The sequence below is a fragment of the Arachis duranensis genome, unplaced genomic scaffold, assembly GCF_000817695.3.
Source record: "Arachis duranensis cultivar V14167 unplaced genomic scaffold, aradu.V14167.gnm2.J7QH unplaced_Scaffold_165934, whole genome shotgun sequence".
NCBI classification, from domain to species: Eukaryota; Viridiplantae; Streptophyta; class Magnoliopsida; order Fabales; family Fabaceae; genus Arachis; species Arachis duranensis.
In genome coordinates, this window is record NW_026264258.1 from 1,812,887 (window position 1) to 1,839,062 (window position 26,176).

Here is a 26,176-nt window from a genome sequence, read left to right on the forward strand (position 1 = left end):
AATCATATTTTTAAACCCATTTTTTCAGGTTTCTATTGATAAATTATATTCTTCTAGTTTGCAAATAATTATCCAATTTGATTTTTTTTTCATATGTAATAATTCGTTAAGGTACATTAAAGAATAAAAAGGTTACATATTATGAAGAAAGTTCCAATATATGGATTTGTTTTAAGTGCCAATCACATCCCACTACATACAATGTGCTTGTGATTGTTTAAGAAGGATAAGGCATTATAGTGGCAATCTTTACAATAAATTATTATCAATTAATTTATATTTGACCTAACGTCTATGCTTGAAATATGGAAATTAAAACTTATATTTTAACTAGTTTTTCAAAAATAATTTTTAATATTTTTTTAATAAAAACATAAAATACCAGAATGTTCAATTCATCAAATGTACATCTAAATTTGTTTATAAAAATATTTTTCCTTCATTATTTAAAAAGTGATTATTTTCACTCTATCAATATCATTCTTACATAACTATTTAACATATTTATTCGAAAATAATAAAAAGAAAAAATCTATGAAAATGAGATTGGTAATATACTAATATTGACTCCAATAAAGGATCCAGCCTTAGGGTGCCGGCCTAGGAAACTATAAAAATATTAAATAGGTAGAGATAATCACGAGGGACATTCGGACAAGGACTGAAGTTCAAACTTCAATCCCAGTTCTCAAAGTTATTTGAAAAGATACTATCATTTAGCTGTGTAATCTTTAAAGTTTAAACTCATATAATCACTTAATAAAACGTTAATACTTAACAAATGAATGGATATAGTCAAATTTGCAGTGGATTAATCATTGATCTATTAGACCGAAAGATACCGTGAGCAACAACTGAAAAAATACTAATTGCTTCAACACAAAATATAGGATCCATTGGAATTGCTTCACCACAAAATATAGGATCCATCAGGATACCCTTTTTTAGCTTCTTAAATCTATCTATTTCTTAATTTAAGATCCAACCCTTCTTATTTTCCTAAAAGAAATCAAATAATTAGTAGATCGATTCCACCCAAAACTAAAATTGGGTTAGGGTTATGAACTTAGAATCTAGAATTAAATGATCGACTAAGTTCATTCCATACCACACTATACCAAGGCGAAATAGGGTTATATACATCCTCATAATGAGAATTCACATTATGAGGGGGATAGATCCTTTCAAATTGAATTTTTGGCTATTTTGTATATAAAAGCAAAATGTAAAAAGTAAAAACATAAAAAAGCTTTAAAGTGGAATTAAAGTAAAACTTGAAAATAGGATGGTATGTTCATTCACCACAAGACCATGTACTTTCCCCTTAATGCCCCCGTTGCATATCAATACCATGGTGAAAAAAATAAGGCATGACAAATAATAACCTCTATAACCTGATCAATCCTTCATTCATAATCTTTAAGACATACATCATTTCCAATCAGCAGAGGAGAATCAATAATTGAAATACATTCAACATGCTTCATGCCTCTACTAGAACCATAATCCAACATGCTACCATTATGTATCAAAGGAAACGAAATCAAAACCCGACGCAGCCAAGAGATTCTCCAAATTACTTCTTTTCCTCCTCACTTGGTGGCTTTTTGTCATCATTCTTCTGCTGAGACTGACAAGATAGCACAATCAGAAAAATAGCAGCAGTGTTTAAATGTAACAAAATCCAGGAACATTAAACAAATTAATGAGGGTGGCAGTAAAGAAATACATATCCTGTCCAGCACATAGTCATTGACACACGACAAAATCCAATTCAGTTTACAAAGACAAGAATATGAATCAGGAGGAGTAAAATTTAAGGCAGACTTGCCTCAGATTGATTTTGCATGGAGGCCAGCAAATCTTTGACAGATGGGTCATTTGGGTCAACACCAGGAAGCTGCAGAAGAAACAAAATATTGGTGTGAGAACATATAACTTATCGTTCTGTTTATACATCTGATTGCACATGCTGTATTTTACTGAAATTTTCAAACTTACCGAAGCAAGGATAGATGACACAAAGGATTGATCTGCCAACAATTTACTCATGTCTGACTGGCTAGATGAGTCCTTTGAACTATCTGCTACCGATAATTGGAGAGCTCCAAGTGATAAAAATAATGAAATAGATAATCAGTATAAACAAAACATCTAAGGCAATTCTGGAAATTTATGAAGACACAACACACTGCAAGCAGTGACAGTGAGCAGAGAGGAGACACCAAATTGTAACAATTATTAGATACATACGCAGCATATGCATAATATTAAAACGATTGAAGAATTATTATTCACAATGTAATACATATAAGCTTTGTACATCCCCGTTTTACGGGAGAAACTTGTCTTATCTTTGTTCAGTATTTAAAAAAAAAAAATAATAATAATAATAATAATAATAATAATAATAAATAAATAAATAAATGCCATAGTCTCTATCGTATCATGTCACATTCAAGTCAGAAAAGGAAAAAAGATTGAACATGCACAGACACTTGTCATCTTTATATCATATTTGATGTGACATGTACATATATGTCGTAACTGAGGGGCACATGTTTGTTCTTTATAAAAGAAAGGCAAGGCGTGTTATAAACTAATAATCTATATAGACACAGCAATTCAATGCAATGAAATGATACCTGCACGACCATTAATACAAACTCCAACATAATTGATAGAAGTTTCTCAAATTCAGAACCAAATAAATGATCAAGCAATATAACAAGAAAGTACTTCTCATGGATGACAAGACTGTATGCAAAGATAGACTTACAGAGCACGCACCCAATGTTTAAAAGAAGAAAGATTAATAAACATTTTAACTCACCAAGTGCCAATTCGGGATCATCTGAAGCTGCTTCAGACATATCTGTATCTTTGGCCTCCTGGTTAATCGCAGGATCATCCATTGACATTGCAAGAGCCTGTTGTAGTAGTGCATTCTCGTCATCCTGCGTCAATTTGAAGGTAAGTTAAACCAAAGCAAACAATACAACTAGAAGTAAACTTTTAAAAGAAAAGTTTTTTTTTAATCAAAACAATAGATATATAAAGAAATAAAAATAAAAACAGCCCAGAAAAAGGGAGTATTAAAACAGCGTTTCTCAAACGAGGGAAAAAAAAAAGAAAAAAAGAAAAATTAGCTTCTAATAAGCCAATGATGTCTGTCCATCTGAATTATTCTAAACCATCCAGAAATTGAATGGTACTTTGAAAGATCGAGAGGTGACATTGTTTCATCTTGTGAAATGGATGAATAATCCCCTGGAGGAAGAAACAGAAAAATAAATCTGCCTAAAAGAACAAATAGCACCAACCATCATATCATTTGTCTTTGTCTCAGCTTCTGAAGCTGATGCACTAGCACGCTCAGTCATTGTTGCATCTTGTGAGCTGGCTTGCTGCTCACCACCCTTCTCTTGTTTAGAAGCTTCTTCTGCAGCTTTTTTTGCAGCTGCTTCCTGCCTGGCTCTCTCTTCTTCCATTGAAACTCTTAAAGCAAGAGCCAGCTCGGGGTCCAAGTTTGGATCCACACCGAACTCAAATCCAGATACACCACCAGCTGCAGCTGCTGCTGCTGCAGCTGCAAATCCACTTCCACCTTCACCATCGCCAGTAAAAATAGGTGTGCTGCCACAAAACAAGGTTACAAAATTTACTTCTCAATAGGGAAAGCAAATTTGTTATTGGACTACAGGAAAGAATTAAAAAAGAGTCGGAGCAACAATGAATCCTCTAACATACACAAAAAAAATAGGATGACAGAATAAGTATGACAGATATTTCACAAGAGCCATCTAAAGCATGCCATTTCTGCTACTTGGGTTTGGCAAAGAAAATATATGAAGGACGAGCCAATGTCTATTTGGTGAGCTAGTAAATAATTGGGGAAAGGATTAAAAGAAAAAGCACAAGAGTCCAAAGCCCCAAACTCCAATCAGAATTGGAAGAAAACAGAACAGAATTGGATAGAAGCCGAGCAGATAATAAACAAATTCCTCAAAGAAGAAGTCCTGGATCAAATGGGAATCCTTATTAAAAAGTAAGAAACAGAAATCAAATAAGATGAATTGAATTCACAAACCTTATAAGCACATCAGAAAGAGCATTTGTACCAGCTGGAACATGAACAATGTGGCTGGTATCATTATTGTTCACAGCTGCAAGGAGTGCTTCCAGCTTCTCTGTCTTCCCCTCATCTTCCTCACCGAAATTGACAATGTCAAGTGCAACACTATTCTTTTTTAACTTTCTTCCAATCATCTCCAATACTTTCTTCTCGTGCTTGACAGGACTTTAGAAACCATGAAATGAGATAATTAGATAAGAAAATAGCTACAAACAAATGAATTAAATAAGAAAGGGACAGTTTTTTGTACCTTCCAGCAAAGACAATAATCCTTTGCTGCTGCTTCTTATTTTGCCGATGCTTAAGAGCCAATTGTGCCACCTGAATGCCAGCGGCTAGGTTCATATCACCACCTATCTCTAATCCTAAATCAGGAAGAAAAATAAGAAAGAGAAATCAGCTTTTTCACAATCAGGATAATCCAAGCACAATAGTACAATAATACATAAAAAAAGTACAATGCTAGATTGTTATAAATATTTTTCAATCTAACGTAACTGAGGTTTAAAGAAGATCAAGCTACATTGATACACACGGCAAGGTAAGAGAAAAGGTACATAGAGGAGGAATAAAAACATATTAAGATAACAACTAACCATGCATGCAAGCTAATATCTTGCCCAGATCACTGGTAGGAGTGACCAAAACACGAACCCCCTTCCCGGCCATGGTGAGAACTCCCACTGTATTTTCTGGATTAGACTGAATTATCAACACAAAAATTATCAGCACAAGAGAATCCCATGCAATTAATCACCTAAGCATCAAATCTACAATCGAACACTAGAACAAAAAGTAAGAGCTTCCTACATCAATTTGGGAAACACCGTTCCTACATCATGTATCAATAACTCCATTAATATACTTGTAAGAAATCTTGTTTCACCAAATTGATATTTCAGTTATGGTTTATTAACAAGGTACCCAACATTCATTATTTCACCATATTCACAAGTGAGAAGACTGAAACCTCCAGTTATCCAGCAGATTCACAAATAACACAGCTCTAAATTACAAACTTCCCAGCTAATACTGATACATAATTCTCATCTCTAAAGCGTGAAATTTGAGTATTTGATTTGCAAATAATTACCACTTCTCCTATTTCTACTGAAAAACAACTAAATTATTAAAAAAGCAATGATTAGGGTTACCACGAACCTGGGTTTTGGCACCGCAAATAAGATTGACAGCGTCAGCTTGAGCTTGGAAGCGAGAAGGAGAGTAATCCCCGTTTCGCATCCATTCCGAATTGTCGATACAGATCATCGTCGCCTATCGAATCCAAAATAACAATTACCAATAATAATAACAACAATTAATAATAACAGTGTTGAAGTAACAGCAAGAAAGAAAAACCCTAATTGCTTACAGGGGATAAAAAAAAGGGGGAAATGTAGGAATGGTTGTGTTGGGGATTCGTTGAGGAAGGAAGAGAATCAGGGCTTACCTCGAGCACCATAGTTGCAGGATTCAGAAGCGAAACGAAGCCAAAGATCGAATTTTTCGAGAGCAAGCGAGTTCTTTTCGGATATATTGAAGAACTATCGAGGTTTACTTGCTGAGTAGGGGAAGAGCTATTTTCGCGAAGAAACAAACTTTTATATATATAAAAAAAATATTTATTACAGGTTAATTATTTTGTTTTGCCAAATATTAAGGAAGTGCCGCTATTTTTTAGAAAAATATGCATAAGCCGGTTTACAAATTTGAAAAAACATAAGTTGAGTTGTTATAATATTTAATCTTAAATAAGATTATAAAAAAACAGGTTTTTTTATCTTATAAAAATATTAAACTAATTTTGCCATTCTATTTAACAGATATATTAAAATAATTATTATTATTTTTAAAAATATATTGGGATAGAGTGATTGGAATCACACAGGATAATATTTGTTACTCTAACTTCTTCTAACATAATTGAATTCTAAATTTTTAATCACAACTCTAACCTCACCTCACTTTTAATTCCCAACCCTTCACTAATACTTAACTATCCTTTTTTTTTCCTTTTTTTTCTCATTTGAAGTAGGTTAGGAATAGAATTGTGGTTGAAAATTTAGAGTTAGATTAAAAAAAGTAATTTAAAAATGTTAGATAGTTTTTTATTTATTATCCGAATAGATAGTATTATCCATTAGAATCCATCTTTACAGGTACAACATCAGTTTAATTGTTTTTTAGATAAATTTTTGTCAATATTATAAACATCTATCTATCTTTTTATCTAATATAGAAGTTAATACCATTTTTTTTACAATGAGTTAAGTCAATTTTTTCTTGCTAATAATGTCACATCAAAAATTTTAATGACTTGATAAAAAATGAGAATTATTCAATTAAAATATAAAGTACTAATTAAATACAATAAATATACATTTAAAGTGCTATAATAATTATTATTATAAAAAATTTTAGCTACAAATATTTAAAACTATTTATATATGTTAATATTTTTACTATTACATTATTTAATTTGTTTATACAAGAAGCATAAGACTCTTATCACTCTTTATTTCTTAATTTTTCGTACCAATTGAAAAAACTCTTCCAAATAATTTTAAATTTGGCACATCTTAGTAGCTACAATCAAATATATCATAATTATAAAGTTAATTCATCATTTTATATTATATTTTTAATGTTTTCATTCTCATTCGTTTATTTTTCTTTAATTATTTATAGACCACAAAATATTGCATAAAAAGATAAAATATGACAGCTAAAACAAATATAAAAAAACAAATAAAAATATAATTTTATATAATTCTAATATAAAAAAATTTATGTCTTTTTTCTAAAAAAAAATTTGAATTCTTAAAACAATAAAATAAATTTCAATTTGCATTATATTTTTAGTTGAATAATCATATAAAATTATACACAAATTATCAAATAAATGTTTTGCAAAATATTTTTAATATAAAACACTTTAAATTTAACATTAACCTACATATTATCTAATCAATCTATAAATAATATAACACTTATTAAAATATAATATATAGCCTCTCTGCGTATAATCTTACCTTAGTTCATAAATAAAAATGATAACTTATTCTTATAGTCATACCAAACTCATTTAAAATATGTTCACCATTAATTAAAAAAGTTTTTATCTGTATTTGCTGATCACTCTTGTTTAGCTGCTAAACATATTATTTTGGAGCATAATCCTCTTCTCAACTCAATCACCCAAATACAAGAACCTAGTAATAGTATTAACCTCATTCTTCACTATTAGCCTACTTGATCTAAAATTTGGTCTACCAACAATAAATATATTGATAAGTTTGGAAACTCCAAATTCAATTAATGATGATCAAACATTATTAATATGATTAATTATAAAATTATTAATATGATTTCAATTCATATATGTTAATTAAATTAATTTTGTTATGTAGGTTTTGATTGAGTTGAAAAGAAAAGGAAAAATAAAATAAGCCCATTAAAATATTTTTAACATTGAGACAATGTTTATTGTGGCTGAAATAATAATTTGTGTATTAGGCCAGATTCAATCATTATTACTATTGGCTCAAATCAATGTTTCTACCAGAAATTTGCTTGCTTGGTCCGAAACTAATATTGAGAGAAAGTAAATGTTTTGATTCATGCTTCCAACGGATCTCCTTTTTTATTATATGATGAAATTTAAATTTTATAAAAAGGAGTTAATGCAGTCCTTGGAACTATGAGAGAGAAATTATAATTGATTAGATGGTTGGCCTTAATGAGGCACGCTACTCAGCAAAAGGGAAACAAAAGCAACTCATTTTTTAATTACTTTGTTCAAATTCATTTAATTGCTTTTCTTTCTACTCTCTCTTCTCTCTTATCTCTCTTCTCTATTCGGTCATATCACAGTAGAAACCATGGAAGTTATGGCAAGCTACCGTAGAGAAGAAGAAGCAAGCAACAAGACCATCACAATGATGGCAAGAAAAAGAAAACAAAAAGTATGTTGTGGCTGAGATCTTCACCAAGAAAGGTAAGATTTGGTGAAGTAAGCTCAAGCTCTCTATACCAAAAATGAAAGAGAAGAATTCGGTCAGAGAAAGAAGATCCTTGAGGGATGACTTGTCTCAGCTTTTGATCAACTACCACAGGAGGTAGCTACTGTAGCTACGTGGTGAAGTTGCAGAAGTTTGAGCAGAAGAAGTTGTCATGCATCAAGAAGCATCAAGGGCTAGGAGTCCTTCTTGGAGTGCAAGCAAGGAGGGATGGCTCAGATTGATGAAACTTGGTGTAAAAGGAAGACACAGAGGTAATTGCATGTTGGTTAAAATATTCGGTTTCCTCTCCTCCCTCTCTGGCCGAACCGTTTTTCTTAAAGAAGAAGAAGTTTAGCTTGGTAAAAGTAGTTTCAACCGTGGAGGCTTCCCCCTATATAAATAAGGGAGAACAGCCAAGGCTTGGAGAAATGAGTGAGAGTGCAAGATATAGTGTTCACATAGCTACCTAAACTAACAGAAGTTCTTCTCCTTCAATGTATTCTATTTTGTAATTTTCTGTTTAATTTTGTCTGTTTTGAATCTCATGGAAAAAGGCAAACAATGAGGTTTGTAAGAAAAAGCCAGAGTAAAAAAAGGCAGTGAGTGCAAAATTAAAAGAAAAAGACATAGATGTCCTTAGAGGTCCTTTGTACATCTGTGTTGTGTTTCATGATTCTGTGGGAATCCCCTTGCAAGTTGGGTTAGCACTTAGTAGTTGAAAGCTTGGCAGTAACAAAGTCAAGTTCAGGATTGGGGTTTAGATTCTGGACTTGTCCCAGATAGGAAGGGTAGTTCCTAGGGAGAATTGGTGTTTGTAATCAAGGATGATTATAGTGAAATTTCATCATTATTGTGATGGAGACTAGATGTAGGCTGCATTGCACTTTGCAGTTGAATCAGGATATATCTTGGTGTAATTTTCTCTCTCTTCTACTCTATTTCTGATTCTGCTGCACAGGAGACAAAACTGAAAAATATCTCCTGGCTGGTCATGAGACAAAACGAAAAAATCTCGTGGCTAGGCACGAGACAAAAATAAGAAATATCTCCTCAAGTGTTCTAAAGGACAGCAAGGATTACTAAGTAAAAGGGGGCTAAGATTCAGTCCCTTCTCTTAGCCACTAATAAATCATCACATATCAAAGTATATTACTTAAGATAATCAACCAATAATACAATAGATTTTCTATGCACATGGACATGAGCAATAAGAAATTAATTAACAAGGAATTTTTCTGTTAGAGTAATGCTAGGGAACCAAAAGGGTATCAGCCAAAAATCAGCCAAATATCTTTGGGTGAATTTAAAATTTCTACGAGTTAATATATATGGATGTTCCTTCTGCTAAGTATTAGAATGTTTCTTTTTCATGCTAAATGGATGTTCTTTTATATATTTTTCGAATTTTTTTGTATTACAAATGTAAATGTCTCTATTTCTTTAAAAATTTTATAATTTTTTTTAAATTTTATAAATATTTAATTATTTTTGCTAAAATATAACTGAATATTTCTTTTGTTAAGTGTTAATATGTTTTTTTTATATTAAATGAATGTTTTTTTTAATAACACCCGTAATGGTCCTATTTCATACTCCCTAAAAACACAACCTTCAGAATTCACACTCTCCCTTCAACTATGACCAAACTGATCCAATATTCCAACGGGCTTTATCGGCTTCCTATGCACCAATTCCCTTCCCTGCACTGTTGATGACACCCTCACCAAACCATGCACCATAGGGTTGAATTTTGAAACGAAGGTGATGAGGAGTTCCGTGATCCCAGGAGAGATTTTTGGTTTTTTTCCACATATTAGTCAAGGAGTGATTTGGTTGAACACGACAATTAATAACAAAATTTGAAAATTAAATAAAATTAAATTAATTAAGCAAAATGTGATTTTGTTTATTTTTTGGCTGATTTCCTTTTGGTTCCGCATACTTTTCCTTTCTGTTATTAATGGTTGTTCCCATTAATATAGTCCTTGAAGATTACAATTGCATTACAAGTTTACAACATATAGTTGCATTTCTTATGATTAAGCATAATATATATACATACATACTATAGCTAGTGAGAACAATGAAAGTAGTTAACATGGATATTGATACAGCAAATATCAAAACCATTATTCAGATGAAACTAATGGAACTATGATTCTATTATTGATTAGATATCATTTTTCACTTTTGGTGCTTTCACTGGAAATTCATTCTTTATCCAGTCCAAATAACCTCCTCCCATGTTATTCACATCCTTATAACCCTGCCAAATTAAATTTGACAACAAAATCCAATCAACATAAACAAGTTAATTAATTTCCTCATCCACATTGGTTGGTTGATACAATATGACAAAGCTAAGAGAATAAAAGAAAAATAAAGAAAAGCCAGAAACTACTTTTACTTTGATCTTTTAAGCATTATTCATGTTATTGATAGAGGACATCAACAAGGTCCTTAATTCATCATTTTTCTAAAAACTACCCTTTTAGAGATTTAAGTCGGATTGAGTCTAATTAATCGAGTTTCTAGTAATAAAATTAAGATATCTAAAAAATATTAAACGAACAAATCGTAAAAGTTTAAACAAATTTGATATATAAAATTCGTTTGGATTTTCATAATCTCAATTCAAAGAACTACTTTTCATCTAATTAAGCCTTCTTAATAATATTATTATATGAGATAAAATCACCTTAATTAGGCCTTTATCTCTATTGTCCATTCAGATAAATAATTATGCATATATTAAAAAATACAAGATGAATTTTTATTTTTTTTATATTTTTTATTTAGAATTTTGATTGAAGAATGTGTTGAAGTAATTGTTGACATGAACTTTCAAGTTACCTCAGCAAGAAGATCAGCAGTTGCATAAAGAGACCTCACCCCACTCTGGCAACCCTAAAAAAAAGAAGAAACAAACACACATAGAATATCATAGCAATATGTATTAAGAAACCAAAATAAAAACAAAAAAAAGAAAAACTATTGACAATGAAAATATATTTCAAATAAATTTACCACAATGATGTGATCTTCTTTCTTACAAGCAGATGAAACCTCCTTCAAAAACTCCAGGTTCTTTACCCTTCCTGTTCCTCAAAATCACATTAGTTAAAACATTCTAACCATAACAAGCCCGAAAAAATAGTTATTTTTATTAATGTAATATGATCGGACTGTTTTCCGAATCTTGTTACCAGGAATTTGACTAATTCGGCTTGAAAAACTATGACTATCTCTCTTAACACGAAATGGAAGATTAACGACCACAGATTTCAACATTACTAGTTATTTTTATTAACGTGACAGTATATGATTAGATTTATCGTATCATTGAAAAATACTTTTAGATTGATAGTGTTTAAGTATAATTTAAAATAAAAAAATTCAGCATACCCTGTGGTGTATTAAACATGTATGGAATGTTGATAATCTTCTCTGCATCCACATGTCCTTTCTGGAACTCTTCCACAGTCCTAACAATTTGCAATATCAAAGAAATACCAGCATGAAATCTTAAAATAAATCCAAAAATTCAAAGAAACCCAGATAACAGAAACCATTAAACTGGTTATATTTAATATAAATAAAAATATAAATCTTACCTAACATCTAGATAAACATGGCCATTCTGGATAAGACCCTTAGTTGAAATTACATCAACTGTGGCAACCTCAACTTTTGGGCTAAAATCAAGAACCATAGCTAAGAATAATCAGCAACTCAAGTACTCAACCAAATGAAATTATTTCAGAAAAAACTATTGGAATAATGATGAATTTATAAGCTAATTAAGCAAATATATGTTACCTTTCGGTTCCAATTGAACCCATAGTAGAGATAAGCAATATCTATCTACAACATAGAAAGAAAAACTGGTGAATGAAGATATATATAATATAAGAATTTAATTTTGATGTACTATATATCAGTGTAATTTTATACGTATATCGAATTACACGATGTTACATCAATAAAAATAACTATCTTTTAACCGTATGATTCAAAAAAACGGATATGATTGTACAATTGTATAAACACTATCAGTGCATTTAAATTAAACTCATAATATAATATATAAATCCAACTAATATATGTTACACATCTCATCATCCAATGATAGAAAAAAGTGAATTGATTCAGTATATAAATTATACTTGGAACATAATTGATAAACGGAAAGAGAGATTATGCTTATGCTTATGCACCTAGACGGGTTAATTGCAAAAGAGTGTGCTTGAGTGTGAGATTGGAATTGAGAAAGGATCCATTATTTGTGGAAAGGTTAGTTAAGTGGGGTGTGATTACACAAATATGATAAGAAAAAAAAAAGCCAATGATTTTGTAGTGAAAATGAAATAAAATAAAATAAAATAAAATGTAGAGATGAATAGATTGGTAGATAGAGAAATGAAATAAAAAATGGCAATTGAATTGCGTGACGCGTCAGCTTGATTTGTTGCGGAGTGTGTGTGGGATTCCAGTTAAGTTGTTGATTCTTGCATGGAAGGGAATCACACAAAAGAGATATTGCTAGATTCTCTTCTTCTTCTCCCTTTTCTTTAATGTAGTTATTAGTATAAACGAAGGTATAAATTGAAAAATAATACATATAGGGACACAAAAAATAAATCATCGAATAAGTTATAAGGTAGCGTTTGAAAGAGAAATCCAGACCGAGAGATTGAGATTAAGAGACAGAGAATGAAATAAATCTTAGTATTGTATTTGGTATAAAGTGGGAGTAAGATAAAAACTGAAATAAGAATGAAGTTATAATTTAATTTGCACAAATAATAAAGTTGAAATTAATTAATTGAAATTAAAGTATTTTAGGTATAAAATATTATTAAAGTTTCAGTTTCTTTTTTCAAAAATTTGAGTCTCCTATGGAGGTATTGAAATTTTGATATAGAAACTAAAATTTTAGTACCAATCTCTATACTAACAAATATGATACTTATTCCCAATATCTCAATCTCTGTCACAGTACTTCAAAACAAACGTTACCTAATGTATTTATGTATAAATATATATTGTTTAATTCATTTTTAATGTATATTTTATAGAATAATATTACATATCTAAATTTTTTTAACCAAGTCCAATTAAGTTGGTTATTGTCTATCGTTGGCCTCTATGGTAGAATCAGTCGGGCCTGAGAGACGGTGGTTTATCCTGTGGCGGATGTCAGTGGTTCGAGTCCGCTTATCTCCAACTCGTGAACTTAGTCGATACAAAGCTATGCTATATGATAGCACCTAATTTTTCCGATTCGGCAGTTTGATCTTCGTATCTTAATGCATGTATTTAATTTATTCGGAGCTATTAGAGCGGGATCCACTTTTTGGGAAATATGAGTCGAAGCAATAACAAGAATATTTCTAGTGGAACATCTTTCACAATTCCTGGAGAGATAGTTCACTAATAGACCGAGGGATAAGTAATTCGACTCATTCACATCCAGATCATGAATGTTTGGAATCCATATTATGCAAGGAGACATTGCTTTTGCTGATTCAATATAAAAAAATTAATTATGACTAATATTATTTAAAATCTTATTATTTAACTTGGTTAGATTTCATTCCTAACAAAAATTGAATGTGTAATATTACTCTAATATATATTTTATATGAATTACTGATTTAGTAATTATTTTTTAATGTACAGTTAGAATAATTAAACTTTATACTCTTTGACATTAACCGTTATACCCACAAAGGAAAAAAAAAAAAGAAACAGAAGCGCATAGTCACGTGGGGGCACATGCTCCATTTAAACCCCTTCCCCCTTCTTATTCTCTCGAGCCTTCTATGATACTTCCCTCTCTCTTTTATTTTCATTTCCTTCGTACAAATCAAAACCAAACCCTCTCTTCTCCTTCATCTCCTCTTCCATTCCATCTTCTTTATTTCAAAATCTTCATCCAGCCACACACACCAGATTTCATTTTACCATTTTATTTTATCTCTATATTAATATATCATCTATATCCAAAGTAAATTTCTATTTTTCACAATCCCAAATCAAGAAGTTCATACCAATGAGTAAAGGGAGCATTCAACTTCTGAGTTTCTATTATTATTGAGGTTTCAAGGTAACTCTTTGACTCAATAATTAGTCATATCTCCAATTTTTGTCATCTCTATATTTATGGGTATATATAAATCCGAATTAGGGTTGTTAGGGGTTAGAAAATTTGGAGCTTTTGTCAATGTGAGTAAGATTATATTAATTGACAATATTAGTAGCTGACAAATATCATTATTGTCATGTTTCTAGAGTTGTAGAATTATTGGACATCATTTGGTAGCTCGTTGACGCGCTCAGAGTTGCTTCCGGTTCTTTGGAATCAAGTTGTGAGTAGATATTATATCTATAATTGTTTTTAAATATATTATTATCAATATCTATGTTGCATAATTAATTTTGGAATTTGAAAATATTTTATTATTTTGATTTCTAAATTTTTGAAAATAAATATTAATTTGTGAAACTTACAATTTTATAAAAATACACACGAGACGATATTTATATATTTTGTAAAGTATAAATGTTTTCTTATTTGACCTTATGTAAATTTTAATTAAATTTTAGTATGCAATCCTATATATATTGATTTGCTATGGAATTTAGTAGTATGTTATAAGCACTAGAGATTTTTATAAGTGATTTGGTTTGGATTGGTTTGGGAGACTCTGACTAGAAAACCGTAGTTAACGGCGGTTATGACATTAACCTAGATGCATCTGGTTCAGACCTCAGCTAGCAGGGGCGTTGCTAGCCTAATGTGTAGGCCACACGTTGGATCTGTTATACCGTACGGGCACACTAGAGGAAAGGGCTACCCTTAGAGGTGGAGCCGTCCTAGGTGTGTAATATTTGATTTGATTTGACTTTTGGAATGAGAACTCCCATTTCAGTTCATCCGCTTAACTAATTATCTATTATTTGTATAATTAATTAAATGAATTTCTCATCTCTGAAAAGAAATATAATTTTCAAGGTAAACTCTGTATTATCTCGTGTGAGTTATAGATGTAATGTTTGTTCACTGAGTTGCAAAACTCACCCTATTATATTCCTATATTTTTTAGATACAGGAGTCATTCCAGGTTTCATTCCACCAGCCCCCAGTAGATCTTAGTCATTTTGGTGAGCCTTTTTTCTTTCCAAGGGCTAAGTAATTATGTAATGGAACCTTTGCTCAAAATCTAGATTATGTCAATGCTCCATATGTCACAGGCAGGATCCTCATGTGGGTTATGTTATTTTGAATCTTGAACTCTTTAGGTAGTGATTATGATTTAGTTATGTAAGACTTATGGTTTTAACTATATACTCTAGTTATCAACTTGATATATATATATAACATGGAGTTAATATTTATGTTGATAAGGTCTTAGAAACAGAGAATATTCTGTCCGTTTTTTTCTAAAAATTTGATCGTTTAGTTTGCTGAGGGACTTGTCCCTTGAGTGTCAGTCATGGTTTGATTCGGGTCATGACATTAACTAAAATGAATTTCTACTATTAGTAAAGTTATAAAAATGTTTTATGTATTTTAAAAATCAATCATTGATGAGCAAGTATTTACCTATATTTATAGACGTATTAGTTCATATTTTTTAAATTAAATAATTAATTAATCATAAAAATAATTTATCTTAATAGAATAATTAAATTTGTAATAGACTAATAATAATCAAATTTATTTAAATAAAAATGTTTCATATAATACTAAATATATAATTTATACGTGAAGATTTATTAGTGGTTGATTTTGAATTTAAGAGTAAAATGATTGGTAAAACTAATATACCAAGATGGCATTCCAATATTCATAAGCAGCGAAAAAGTGAAAAATTAAAAAAAAAAATTAAAATTCAATGCTTATTTTTTATTTTGTTTTTATAACTCCCAAAGCTACCTTAATCACAATACATAAGTGAGTGTAAGTAGTACTACTTATTTCCTTGTGGAAATAAGAATTGAGACAAAAAGTCTATTTCAATGGCTATGAATACATCAACAAGGATGGGCAAAAGATCACTTTTGAATTGTGAGAATAATCTTTCATCATCATAGAAAATTAAATATGGATGGAGATGAGGTATGGAACAAATTAAACAATGGGAAAACTATTCATTGTCTACCTCACTACCCATTATATTATTCTTATCACTTTATCATGCATAATTTTAAACTTTTTACATAATCTTCATTTACTTTTTTATTGTTATGTTTTTTGTTTTTATGAACATCACATTAAATAATGAGTGCATTGAAAATCACTTTTTCTTTTGGGGATTATATGCTTCTGTTTCTTAAAATTACTTATTGTGTAATTAAAAGTAATAAAAGAGAAATATTATTGTCTCTCTATCCTTGAAAGTTGAAACAAAATTTTTCCTTTATCTTCAATTACTATCTCAATAGAAACTAATAAAAATATAGGTAAATGAATCTTATTTAAAAATATCTATAAATTTTATTTTATCTTAGAATTTTTATTTGCTTCAAATACATCTTTAATAACTAAATTTTCAAAAAATTTATGATTAATCTAACAATAATACTTAATAACTAAGAACTAATAATAATAAAATTTTTTGTTTGACATACTTATGTTAAAGATTATCCTTATAAAATTATTGTTAAATTGGTTATAAATTTTTTTCATAATTTAGCTGATAGGGATATATTTGTTGCAAATTAAAATTTTTGCGATAAAACTAAAATAAAATTAAATTTAAAAATATTTTTTAAATAACAATGCTACATGACCAACAAATATTATTACTTCAACCAATATTTGGCTAGAAATAATTTTTACCTTTATTTATTAGAATGTATACACATGAATCAAACTTCAAGGATAAAAGATATACTTTATCACACACACATATATATATATAACTTAATATGTAAATAAATTTTACTAATTTCACTAAAATTGTTTTGAAAAAAATTATAAAACTTTATTTCATTTTAGATTATAATAGAATTATTTTACATATACATATTTCAAATATATATTGTTTCTTACTCTGTTGGTTCCTATAGTTTCGCAAAATTTTCAATTAGGTTCCTATACTTTTTTCTCTTTTAATTGGGTTCCTACACCAATTTTTTTTCAATTAGATCCCTATTGACAGTAAATGTTACAAAAAACATTAAGAATGTTAATTTGACTATTATACCCCTCGTCTACCCCTTACAAATCATTGAGAATCAGTAGGGTTTTGAGTTCTCACTCTCTTCGTCTCTTCCTCAAACTTCTCCTCCTCTATTTGCTTCTCTCACTCTGTGAATACTTATGGATCAAAGTCACTTATCTTCAGGAGTCTCTAGTTCGAAAACCCTCGTCAAAAAGAGACATCTTTATTTTTGTGGTGAGACAGTTATCATATAATGTATTCTTCGGCAGTAGCAAGCCATGGAAGAAGGTATGTTGGTTGTGGGAGAATGACAAAATGCAAGTTCTTCGAGTGGATTGATGATGAAGAAGATGAGAAGAGTGGACGGTTGAAGCAAAAGGAAAGGAGGGTTCGTTACTTTTGTGGAGACACTCTGATTCTTCGGAGTTCAAGTACATCAAAAAATCCAAACAGAAGGTTCATTTCTTACACTAACAGGAGATGCAAGGCTTTTTAGTAGGTTGATGAAAAGGAAAAAAAATATCTGAGGAAGATGGAGTAATCGGTTCACAGCAAGAATTTGGAAAGGTTAGAGAATTGGAGGCACAAAAAAGGAAGATAGATAGATTAAGTGTGGATCTAGAGAGATTAATTACAGAGGTTGGAGAAATAGATGCTCGTGTAGAAAGGTTGTGTGGTGAGCTGAGTTCAGTCGAAGAGCAATTTGCTAAAATGAAAAATACTATGAAAAAGCAAAACAAGATGCTAATTATGCTGATTTTGATATTTGGTGTTTTGATTATTGCAATGTTATATGTAAAGATGTAGAAAGTATGGCTGTGATGATAATGTAATAGTCTATATAAGTCAAAAATGTACTGTTTGTTTTGAATGCAATGAATATATATGAAATGTTGTTTAAGTTTTCTAAATGAAAGTTGTTCCTTTACTATTTAATATGCATGGAAATGTGATATAGAGAAAAAAGTAACTAAAAAAAAGATGCATTGAATTAAAATAGACACCATTGGTTTTTGCATTATATATTGTAGGACACCTAGATAGCCACAAAATAAATGTTTCACCCTCTCATAACAGTTTTTTACCCACATAATAAAAGTGGTCCACACCATATAATAAAAGTGGTCCAAACCATAAAGAAAGCAGAGTCATAGGTGAACACTAAAAATCTTACATAACACAATACATATCAAAAGGAAATCCTAAAGAGTCTTCAACCTCAATCAAGTGTGAGGTCAACATGTTCAGGTGGCTGACTTGTTGCCTTCCTTACTCTTATCTTGAGTCTTTCACTTTTTCTCACACCAAAGACTTTGGTCTTAGACAAAGATTGAGATGCTGGTGCAGTGGGCAGTAATACTGGTATAGGCAAGGTGGTGGGCAGTGATGTTGGTGTCAGCAAGATGGCCGGCTATGATGGTGGTGCAGGGTGTTTGGAGGCTGTGATAGTGGTGCAGTCATAGGTGCAGCCTTCCCTCTACCCCTTCCTCTGCCCATATCTACTGCTACTCTTCCTCTACCGCTCCCTCTAATCACTCTGGATCTAGCAGTAGTAGCGGTTTCAAATCCATTTGCTTCAACAGCGACACCAGGTTCATTAGCAGCAGCATCACCTCCTCCAGTTCCAACAGTAGCATCAGATCCTTGTGTGCCTTCAGGAGCTACAACATGAAATAGCAATTAGTAATAGTTCTTCAACACATGAACAAAATAAAGGAGCAACTAATACCTGTCACTATAGGGTTTGGATAGTGTCTCTTGTTGTGTCCATATTGGCCACAATTACTGTAGGTAACAGAAGTTCTAGTGTTTCTATATTTTGTTTGTGTTTTATTTTCATCGGGTTCCCTTATCCTAACCATCCTTGGCCTTCTTGGTTTAACTCTAAAAATTAAAGGGATGATGGTATCACATTTTATATTTGGCCACATGTTTTCTCCATTGATTGGTGATATTGACTGCCCATATGTAGCAAGGTATGCTACCTTGCTGTAGTAGTTACTACAATAGTCTTTCGGATTGTCACCCTTCTCAAAAATAGCACAGTAAGCATGTGGACATGGCATACCACACAAGCCCCAAAATCTACAACTACACTTTTCAGCCATCAAATCGATAACAAATCTTTCCATGATCATCCTGTTCTTATGGTGCACTTCAAACTTGAGGTCTCCTGCCCATTTAGCTTGCCACTCTATAGCTCTAACCGCAATGATATTTAGTTGTTTCTTGGGTTTTGGCAAAACATAGCCCTCATACCTCTCTTCCTTCTTCTTTTTTTTCTGCAAACCTTGTCATTAAGTAGCACCTACTCCATTCAAACATAGTAAGAATTGGCTTGTCTCTTGTCTCTAGAATTCTTCCATTGAATACCTCTGAGATATTGTTCAACAACATGTCACTCTTGGCCAGGAATGTGAAGTGACTCTTTGTCTACAATTTTGGATCCAGTGCAAACAACTTATCATAACAATTTATGTTGAACTCCTTAAGTTGATTCATCCTTCTTTTCTATTTTTCCACATAGGTAGCTTTGACAATAGATAGAATTAGGTCCCTTAGTACAGTACCACCCCTATATGCCTTTTTACAGTTGGCATATAAATGCCTCAAACAAAGCCTATGCTCCAGTGTTGGCAATAACTCTTGAAACACTTGCATCAGCCCCTGATTTATATTTTAAGTGTAGAACACGATAAATTCATACAGCAGATTAATAGAACATCTAAACATAACAGATTTATGTTCACAAACATAGCAAATTCATATAGCAGATTAATATTCACAAACATAGAATTGCAAAAAATATTTAAGTTCAACCATATATTTAATTGCAAACAATGTTTTATTGCAAATATAACAAATTATTCATTATAGTTCGTAACCATATTTAAGTGCAAACAAATTAATTAATATATTTGTTATACCTTTTGTTGGTTACTCATGAAAACCCAATTTTTTGATTCTCCAATGTCATTTAACAGCATCTCCAGGAACCATCCACAGTTGTCCTTAGTCTCTGCCTTTACTACAGCCACGACAATCGGAAAGTAATTGTCATTCGGATCTCTGCCAACAGCAACTACCAGCTGCTGTCTATGGTCACCCTTCAAGTGACAACCATCCACGCCAATAATAGGTCTATAACCTGCCAAAAAACCTTTCTTGACTGCATCAAGGCACATAGACATTCTCATAAATCGGAGCTGGTGCGTAAGAGAAGGCCTATTAACCAATATGCTCACACTAGATCCTGGATTTGCCCTAAGTATTTCTGCACAGTAATCCCTTAACTTAGCATACTGTTGGATTGCCCGCCCATGTACCTCTTCTCTTGCCTTCCTCGTTGCCCAATAAGCCTTACCAACAGTGATATTCGCCATATATTTGTCTTGGATGGTCTGAATAACTATTGCAAGCTTCATTTCCTCGCCTCTGCTGATGTTGTTGGCAATCTTCTTTGAGATCTAACTGCTTGATGCAAGTCTTCCGCTATAGTTCCTTCCACAAGTATGCTTTTTATTCAAAGTCTTGATCCTGAAATAGTCAGAACCACCAACTTTACTTGCAAAATAAACCCACTTGCACTTTTCCTTTCTTCCTTTGCAAACAACTCTGCACCTCACCTTATCATTTTTTCGAAACCTAATGTCCCGACCGTTCAATAGGGCATGCTCCTTAATAGCATCTTTAAATTGATTTAGTGATTTAAATTCCAGGCCCACCTGAAATTCATACTCTCTGTTCATCTCTACCTCATTGTGTTTGGAAAACCTCCTCTTTTTTATCATGTCATCAAAGTCCCCTTCATAACTGTCTATATCTTCAGTCTCATATCCATCAAATATGCCCCCAACTTGCTCATCACCCTCCGTTAAACCTTCATCACCTTGAGCTATTCCAGCTGCTGCAGGTCCCTCATCATTCAGTGGGCTAGTGAATCCCCCAAACGCATTTGATTGTGGATCATTGTCCTCCACCTCAAACCCAAAGTGATCCTCATGGTCACCATCATCAGCACTGTCATCAAATACCTCTTCATCAGTAGAAGGCTCTGACTCAGCATCCACTTCAACCTCTATCAACCCAGAGCCACTGTCTACACCTTCCTCTGGCACATAATCAATATCACTAGAAGTGATTTCAATCATTCTCTGACTCCATCGACAACGTATACCTTGCAATGTTTGTAGGAACTTGACACCAGTAACCTAGCCATTCTCATCGCATCCCCATTGGACTTCATATCTCTAAGACCTGATTTCAAATCTATCCCAAGTTCCTTGTACCATATCCTAGCATATTCCTTATACCCTAGTTGTTTTAGCTCACTCACAATCTCTTGCAATGACCATTCATCAACGTCAAAATGTAAATCCTCCATAACCATTCCTCCTAAATACTCTAATCCGTGTTCACTGTCAACAAATTTGACACCATGGTGGACCTCAATGGTGAAATCTGAATCACCCATAACTGCATACCAAAAATAAGAAAATACAATACCATGAATCCGTATTCAACCATTTTCAGAAACAAAAAGAAGCTCTAATAAACAATGTGGCAGATTTTTTCAGGAGAAAAAAAGAAAAACCTTTCAATGACTGACAAGGTTAAGCATTGTCTTACCTAGAAGCAGCAACAACGCCTACAACGACAGCGGTGACACCGGAGAAGCGAAACCCTCCAACAATGTTCCAGTGGAGTTGACTTGGCAGATGACAGAGTGTGCAACCAATGAACGAAGAAGGGGAGGAACGTGAAGAGATTTTTCTCTAAGTTTTGGAGAATGAACAGTTTTCGTTTAAATCTGGGAGGGTTATTTTGGTCTTTAAGGAAATAAGAGTGAAAGAGAATTAGGGATTTAGAAAAAATTAGAGAATCATTAATTTAGGAACTGAATATTCTGTTAAATCAAACTGTTTGGTCACGGTAGGGACCTAATTGGAAAAAAAAATTGGTGCAGGGACCAATTAAAAGGGAAAAAAGTATAGAGACCTTATTGAAAGTTTTGCGAAACTATAGGGACAACAAAGTAATTAAACCTATTCTTTTACTAATAATTTTAACTTTTGATTTTAGAATTCAACTAATATGTACCTTTAACTTATTATTAGTAAAAAAATTTAAATTTTTATTTAATAAATATAAACGACAAAACCTAACAAGCGTTCGCTCTCGTCGAGCTTCCATGGAAGAAGACGCTCCAACGCTGCCATTGCCAGAAGCTTTCCTTCAATTCCTCGAAGCCAATGACCTCGACCCTTCGATTTACACTGCAATCGATTCCACCCCCCGATTCATTCGGTAATCCCAATTTTCCCTTTCTTTCACATTGTTTTTTCAATTTTGCTACTTTCTATTAAAAACAATTGTAACTTTTGGGTTGGAAAGGTTGAAACCCGGATTTGATGCTTGTGTTGAAGAGGTTGAAAAAGAGGTGAAGTGCAAACTTGAGAAAGTGCAATGGTTGCAAGGGTTTTACTCTCTTCCACCGCATGTTCAAATTGCTGGTTCTAGGGCATATCAAGAAGGGAAAGTAAGTGAAGAACGATTTTATTTAATACTGTTTAAACTCTTTGTCTTTATATTCAAAATTTAAAACCCCATTTTTGCAATTTTTGTTGTTAACTTTTAGTTTATTACTTTATTTGTAGCTTGAGCCATTTTCGGAGCTTTTTTCTATAATGTTATTTTTATCTTTAGGGAATGAATTGGTATTTTTTTATTATTTGTTTTTCTAGATATATGGAATTGATGCATCTTCAGGAGCTGCTGTTATGGCTTTGAATGTATCACCTGGGGATCATGTCCTTGATCTATGTGCTGCTCCTGGTAAAAATTTTCTTCCTCTTAAACTGTGCTAAGTCTTCACTTTCATTTATTTATATAATGCTAAAATCTTAGAAAAAGTACTATAAAAAGATTGTAAAGGGAAATATTATATGAGGGGGAATTTTTAAATGTGATTTAGTAATTTGCCAGATAAGATTATGATGGTACTCCTTCAAAATTGATTTTTTTTAGGGGCTAAACTTTGTATGATACTTGACCTGCTTGGGGACTTGGGCTCTGTGACCGGTGTAGATGTTGCAAGGCATCGTTTGGCTGCATGTAGAACAATGCTGCAGAAATATGCATTGGGTGATCGATGTCGGCTTTTTGTTGCTGATGGAACAACATTTTCAGTTATTCCTGTGGGATCTCGTTCTGATTGCAAACCATGTAATTGAAATTTAAGTTGGAATAGAGATAGTCAATATTGGAATACTACTATGCTACAAATTTAGTATCATATTCTTTCTCATTATCATACGTTCCTGAAATGTTTTCATTCTGTCTAGTATCAAACAGTTGAATCTGGATTGGAAGAGAAAGATGATGTGTTCAAGGAGTGGACCTCAAGAAGACCATGGAAAGAGAGGAGAAAAGCAAATAGAAGTGGTATTCCACAGTCACTGTCGAAGTCTCAGCCTCCTGAGCTCATATATTATGGTCGGCATTCGGGAGTAATTGGTCTTGCTAAAGGAGAGCTATATAAGACTGTATCTGATGTTGAGATGGGAAGTCATGGATATGACAAGGTAACTGGTACTTCATTCGAGTTAATGTTTCTTAGTTATTTGCTTTATTCTACCACGATAATATGTTGGATTTGGTGTAGGTCCTTGTGGATGCAGAGTGTACTCATGACGGCTCAGTTAAACATATTCAGAAGTTTAAAAATTGGGGATGGGGGACTTTTCAACGTCGGGTACTAGATGCAGAGAGGACTGATAACTTGCATGTTCTGCAGGCAAATGATTCATCCTTATTCCCTTGATCCATAATGCATCTTTTCTATTGTAGAACGTTTTACTGGAATCGTTAACCTTGATTTCTTTTAATTGCTCACTAGTTATGACAGATTATATCATGATTGATAGCCCTCTATGCTCTATTAAGTTAATCACGGTGGAACTTATCATTGCTGAACTGAGGCTCCTTCACTTGAATATCTGACCCTAAATGATCAAGCATTGAGCTTAAGCTTCCAAGCTAACTCTTTTAACATTTCCAGACTTCATAAAATAATGTAACAGAGATAACATGGGATTTTACACATGGTGACTAACATATATTACTATTAAAACTCACATACCTTTTCGTTCCTTTCTGCAGTTGAATCTTCTTCGTAATGGTTTCAGACTACTAAAAGTTGGAGGCTCACTTGTTTACAGCACTTGCAGGTACCTTGTAAATTTTTAAATTCTTTGGTATTTCGAATGAAGTAAAAAATACATGATAGAAACACACACTATCATGCAATTTATTCTCACAAATACCTTCTTTGTTTATTAGCTTAACATTGACTCAGAATGAAGATGTGGTGGAACATTTCTTGAAGGAAAATGTAAATGCTGGTAGGATTCTCATGCCTCTATGTGTGAAGCATCAACCATATATTACTAATAATCTAATGATATTTTTAGCAGCTTTAACATGCTTTTTGTTTTTGTTATTTGGTCTAGTGTTATAAACATGGTTTATGATACTATACTATATTGTCGTCCCAATCAAACCAACTCCAAAGGAGAGTGCTTGGAGTTGGTGGTGGTTCTTCACTTATGCTATATATAATATATTTGCTTTCATGTCTTTCAAAAATCAATAGTTATCACACCACATACATATTGCTGAGGTTTTTCTTTTCTGTTGTTTGACAAATTATTATGCAGAGTTGGCAGAGATAGATGGTGCCAGAAATTGGCCTTGCAAAAGTGGTGGGATACCAAAAACATGGCGATTTGATCCCTTAACATCTCAAACTAGTGGACTTTTTGTTGCCAAGTTCACAAAAATAGCCATTTGATCTCTTCAGCCGTCCCCAAAGAATTTTATCTATTTTGAGTTGGCAAATAATTTTAATATGCACCAGATGCATTAGAAAGATTCATTCAGAAAAGTTTTTGTTTGAGTATTATCAAGATCTAGTCAATTTATTTAAAGGAATTTAAAAATATTGTTATTCAATCGAATGTTTGTGCTTTTAAAATTATTAATAGAGTGAAAAGTTGAATTAAAGACTTTTGGTGTTGATATGATAAAAACATATTTGCATGTGAAAATTCTTATACTTTTGGTGTATACAGATTAAGTCAAAATAGGTTTTAATCATTATGATGGGAAAGAAAACTGTTGCACAAGTATAGAAGAGTCTCTCCATGAAGACAAACCAACCTAGCAATTCAGCTGAGTCTCACTGGAATGATTGGATTATGAATGTTGGGCCACTTGCAAGTTGCAAAATTTAAAATTGAAATTCGATCAAACTACTTTGCTCTAAAATGTTTGAACTAGTTTATGCATATAAAATCACATTTATACAAACTCAACAAAATAAAAATCTAGTAACAGGAATACAATTGAAAAAATAAAAATAAAAAAGAATAGGTAAACCACAAAAAATGTACCCAAATAACTGTGGTTGGCAAAAATATACTAAAATTTTGTTATCGACAAAAATACGCTCAAATAATTTAAAAAGGAGACAAAAATACCCAACATTAATTATGTATGATAAAAAATACTTTAGTGATTGAATTTTGATACAATTTTTTGCAAACATGATTAGAAAAATGAGATATTTTTATCTTTAAAATTTGGTGATTCTCATTTTTTTAATTATGCTTGCAAAAAATTGTATCAAAATTTAATTTCTAAAATATTTTTTAAGAAATACATATTTAATGTTGAATATTTTTGTTGTATTTTTAAATTATTTGAAGATATTTTTGTAAATAATAAGATTGAGTTACTTTTTGCCGGTTACAAAATTATTCAAATGTATTTTTGATATTTTGATCATACAAGTCATGGATTTGCAA

At 31.9% G+C, this 26,176-nt stretch overlaps 3 protein-coding genes and 1 long non-coding RNA gene across 5 annotated transcripts; 2 read left to right on the forward strand and 2 right to left on the reverse strand.

Annotated features, from left to right (window-relative positions):
* Nucleotides 1-1,241: 1,241 nt before the first annotated feature.
* LOC107476471 (26S proteasome non-ATPase regulatory subunit 4 homolog) lies at nt 1,242-5,742 on the reverse strand. 2 transcript variants are annotated; one of them, XM_021137014.2, is made up of 10 exons: nt 5,586-5,742; nt 5,297-5,410; nt 4,732-4,837; nt 4,386-4,500; nt 4,091-4,300; nt 3,324-3,636; nt 2,834-2,957; nt 2,002-2,105; nt 1,832-1,900; nt 1,242-1,624 (listed from the first exon to the last, which is right to left on the reverse strand). In XM_021137014.2, the coding sequence occupies exons 1-10, from the start codon at nt 5,595-5,597 to the stop codon at nt 1,577-1,579; spliced, it is 1,215 nt and encodes a 404-aa protein (XP_020992673.1). In that variant the 5' UTR covers nt 5,598-5,742; the 3' UTR covers nt 1,242-1,576. The 2 variants fall into 2 exon arrangements, with proteins under 2 accessions (XP_020992673.1, XP_015951783.1); XM_016096297.3 differs by having other exon boundaries at nt 1,242-1,630.
* A 4,275-nt stretch (nt 5,743-10,017) lies between these two features.
* LOC127743914 (thiosulfate sulfurtransferase 18) lies at nt 10,018-12,459 on the reverse strand. The gene is made up of 7 exons (XM_052256129.1): nt 12,354-12,459; nt 11,956-12,000; nt 11,751-11,831; nt 11,542-11,621; nt 11,164-11,234; nt 10,990-11,043; nt 10,018-10,402 (listed from the first exon to the last, which is right to left on the reverse strand). The coding sequence occupies exons 2-7, from the start codon at nt 11,976-11,978 to the stop codon at nt 10,307-10,309; spliced, it is 405 nt and encodes a 134-aa protein (XP_052112089.1). The 5' UTR covers nt 11,979-12,000; nt 12,354-12,459; the 3' UTR covers nt 10,018-10,306.
* A 1,546-nt stretch (nt 12,460-14,005) lies between these two features.
* On the forward strand, nt 14,006-15,456 carry LOC127743881 (uncharacterized). The gene is made up of 3 exons (XR_008005194.1): nt 14,006-14,245; nt 14,431-14,507; nt 15,246-15,456. It is a non-coding gene; the product is annotated as an uncharacterized LOC127743881 (long non-coding RNA).
* A 7,006-nt stretch (nt 15,457-22,462) lies between these two features.
* Nucleotides 22,463-25,332, forward strand: LOC127743879 (rRNA (cytosine-C(5))-methyltransferase NOP2C). The gene is made up of 9 exons (XM_052256062.1): nt 22,463-22,616; nt 22,704-22,848; nt 23,054-23,144; nt 23,337-23,534; nt 23,664-23,893; nt 23,974-24,105; nt 24,471-24,538; nt 24,651-24,712; nt 25,028-25,332. The coding sequence occupies exons 1-9, from the start codon at nt 22,501-22,503 to the stop codon at nt 25,159-25,161; spliced, it is 1,176 nt and encodes a 391-aa protein (XP_052112022.1). The 5' UTR covers nt 22,463-22,500; the 3' UTR covers nt 25,162-25,332.
* The last annotated feature ends 844 nt before the right edge of the window (nt 25,333-26,176 follow it).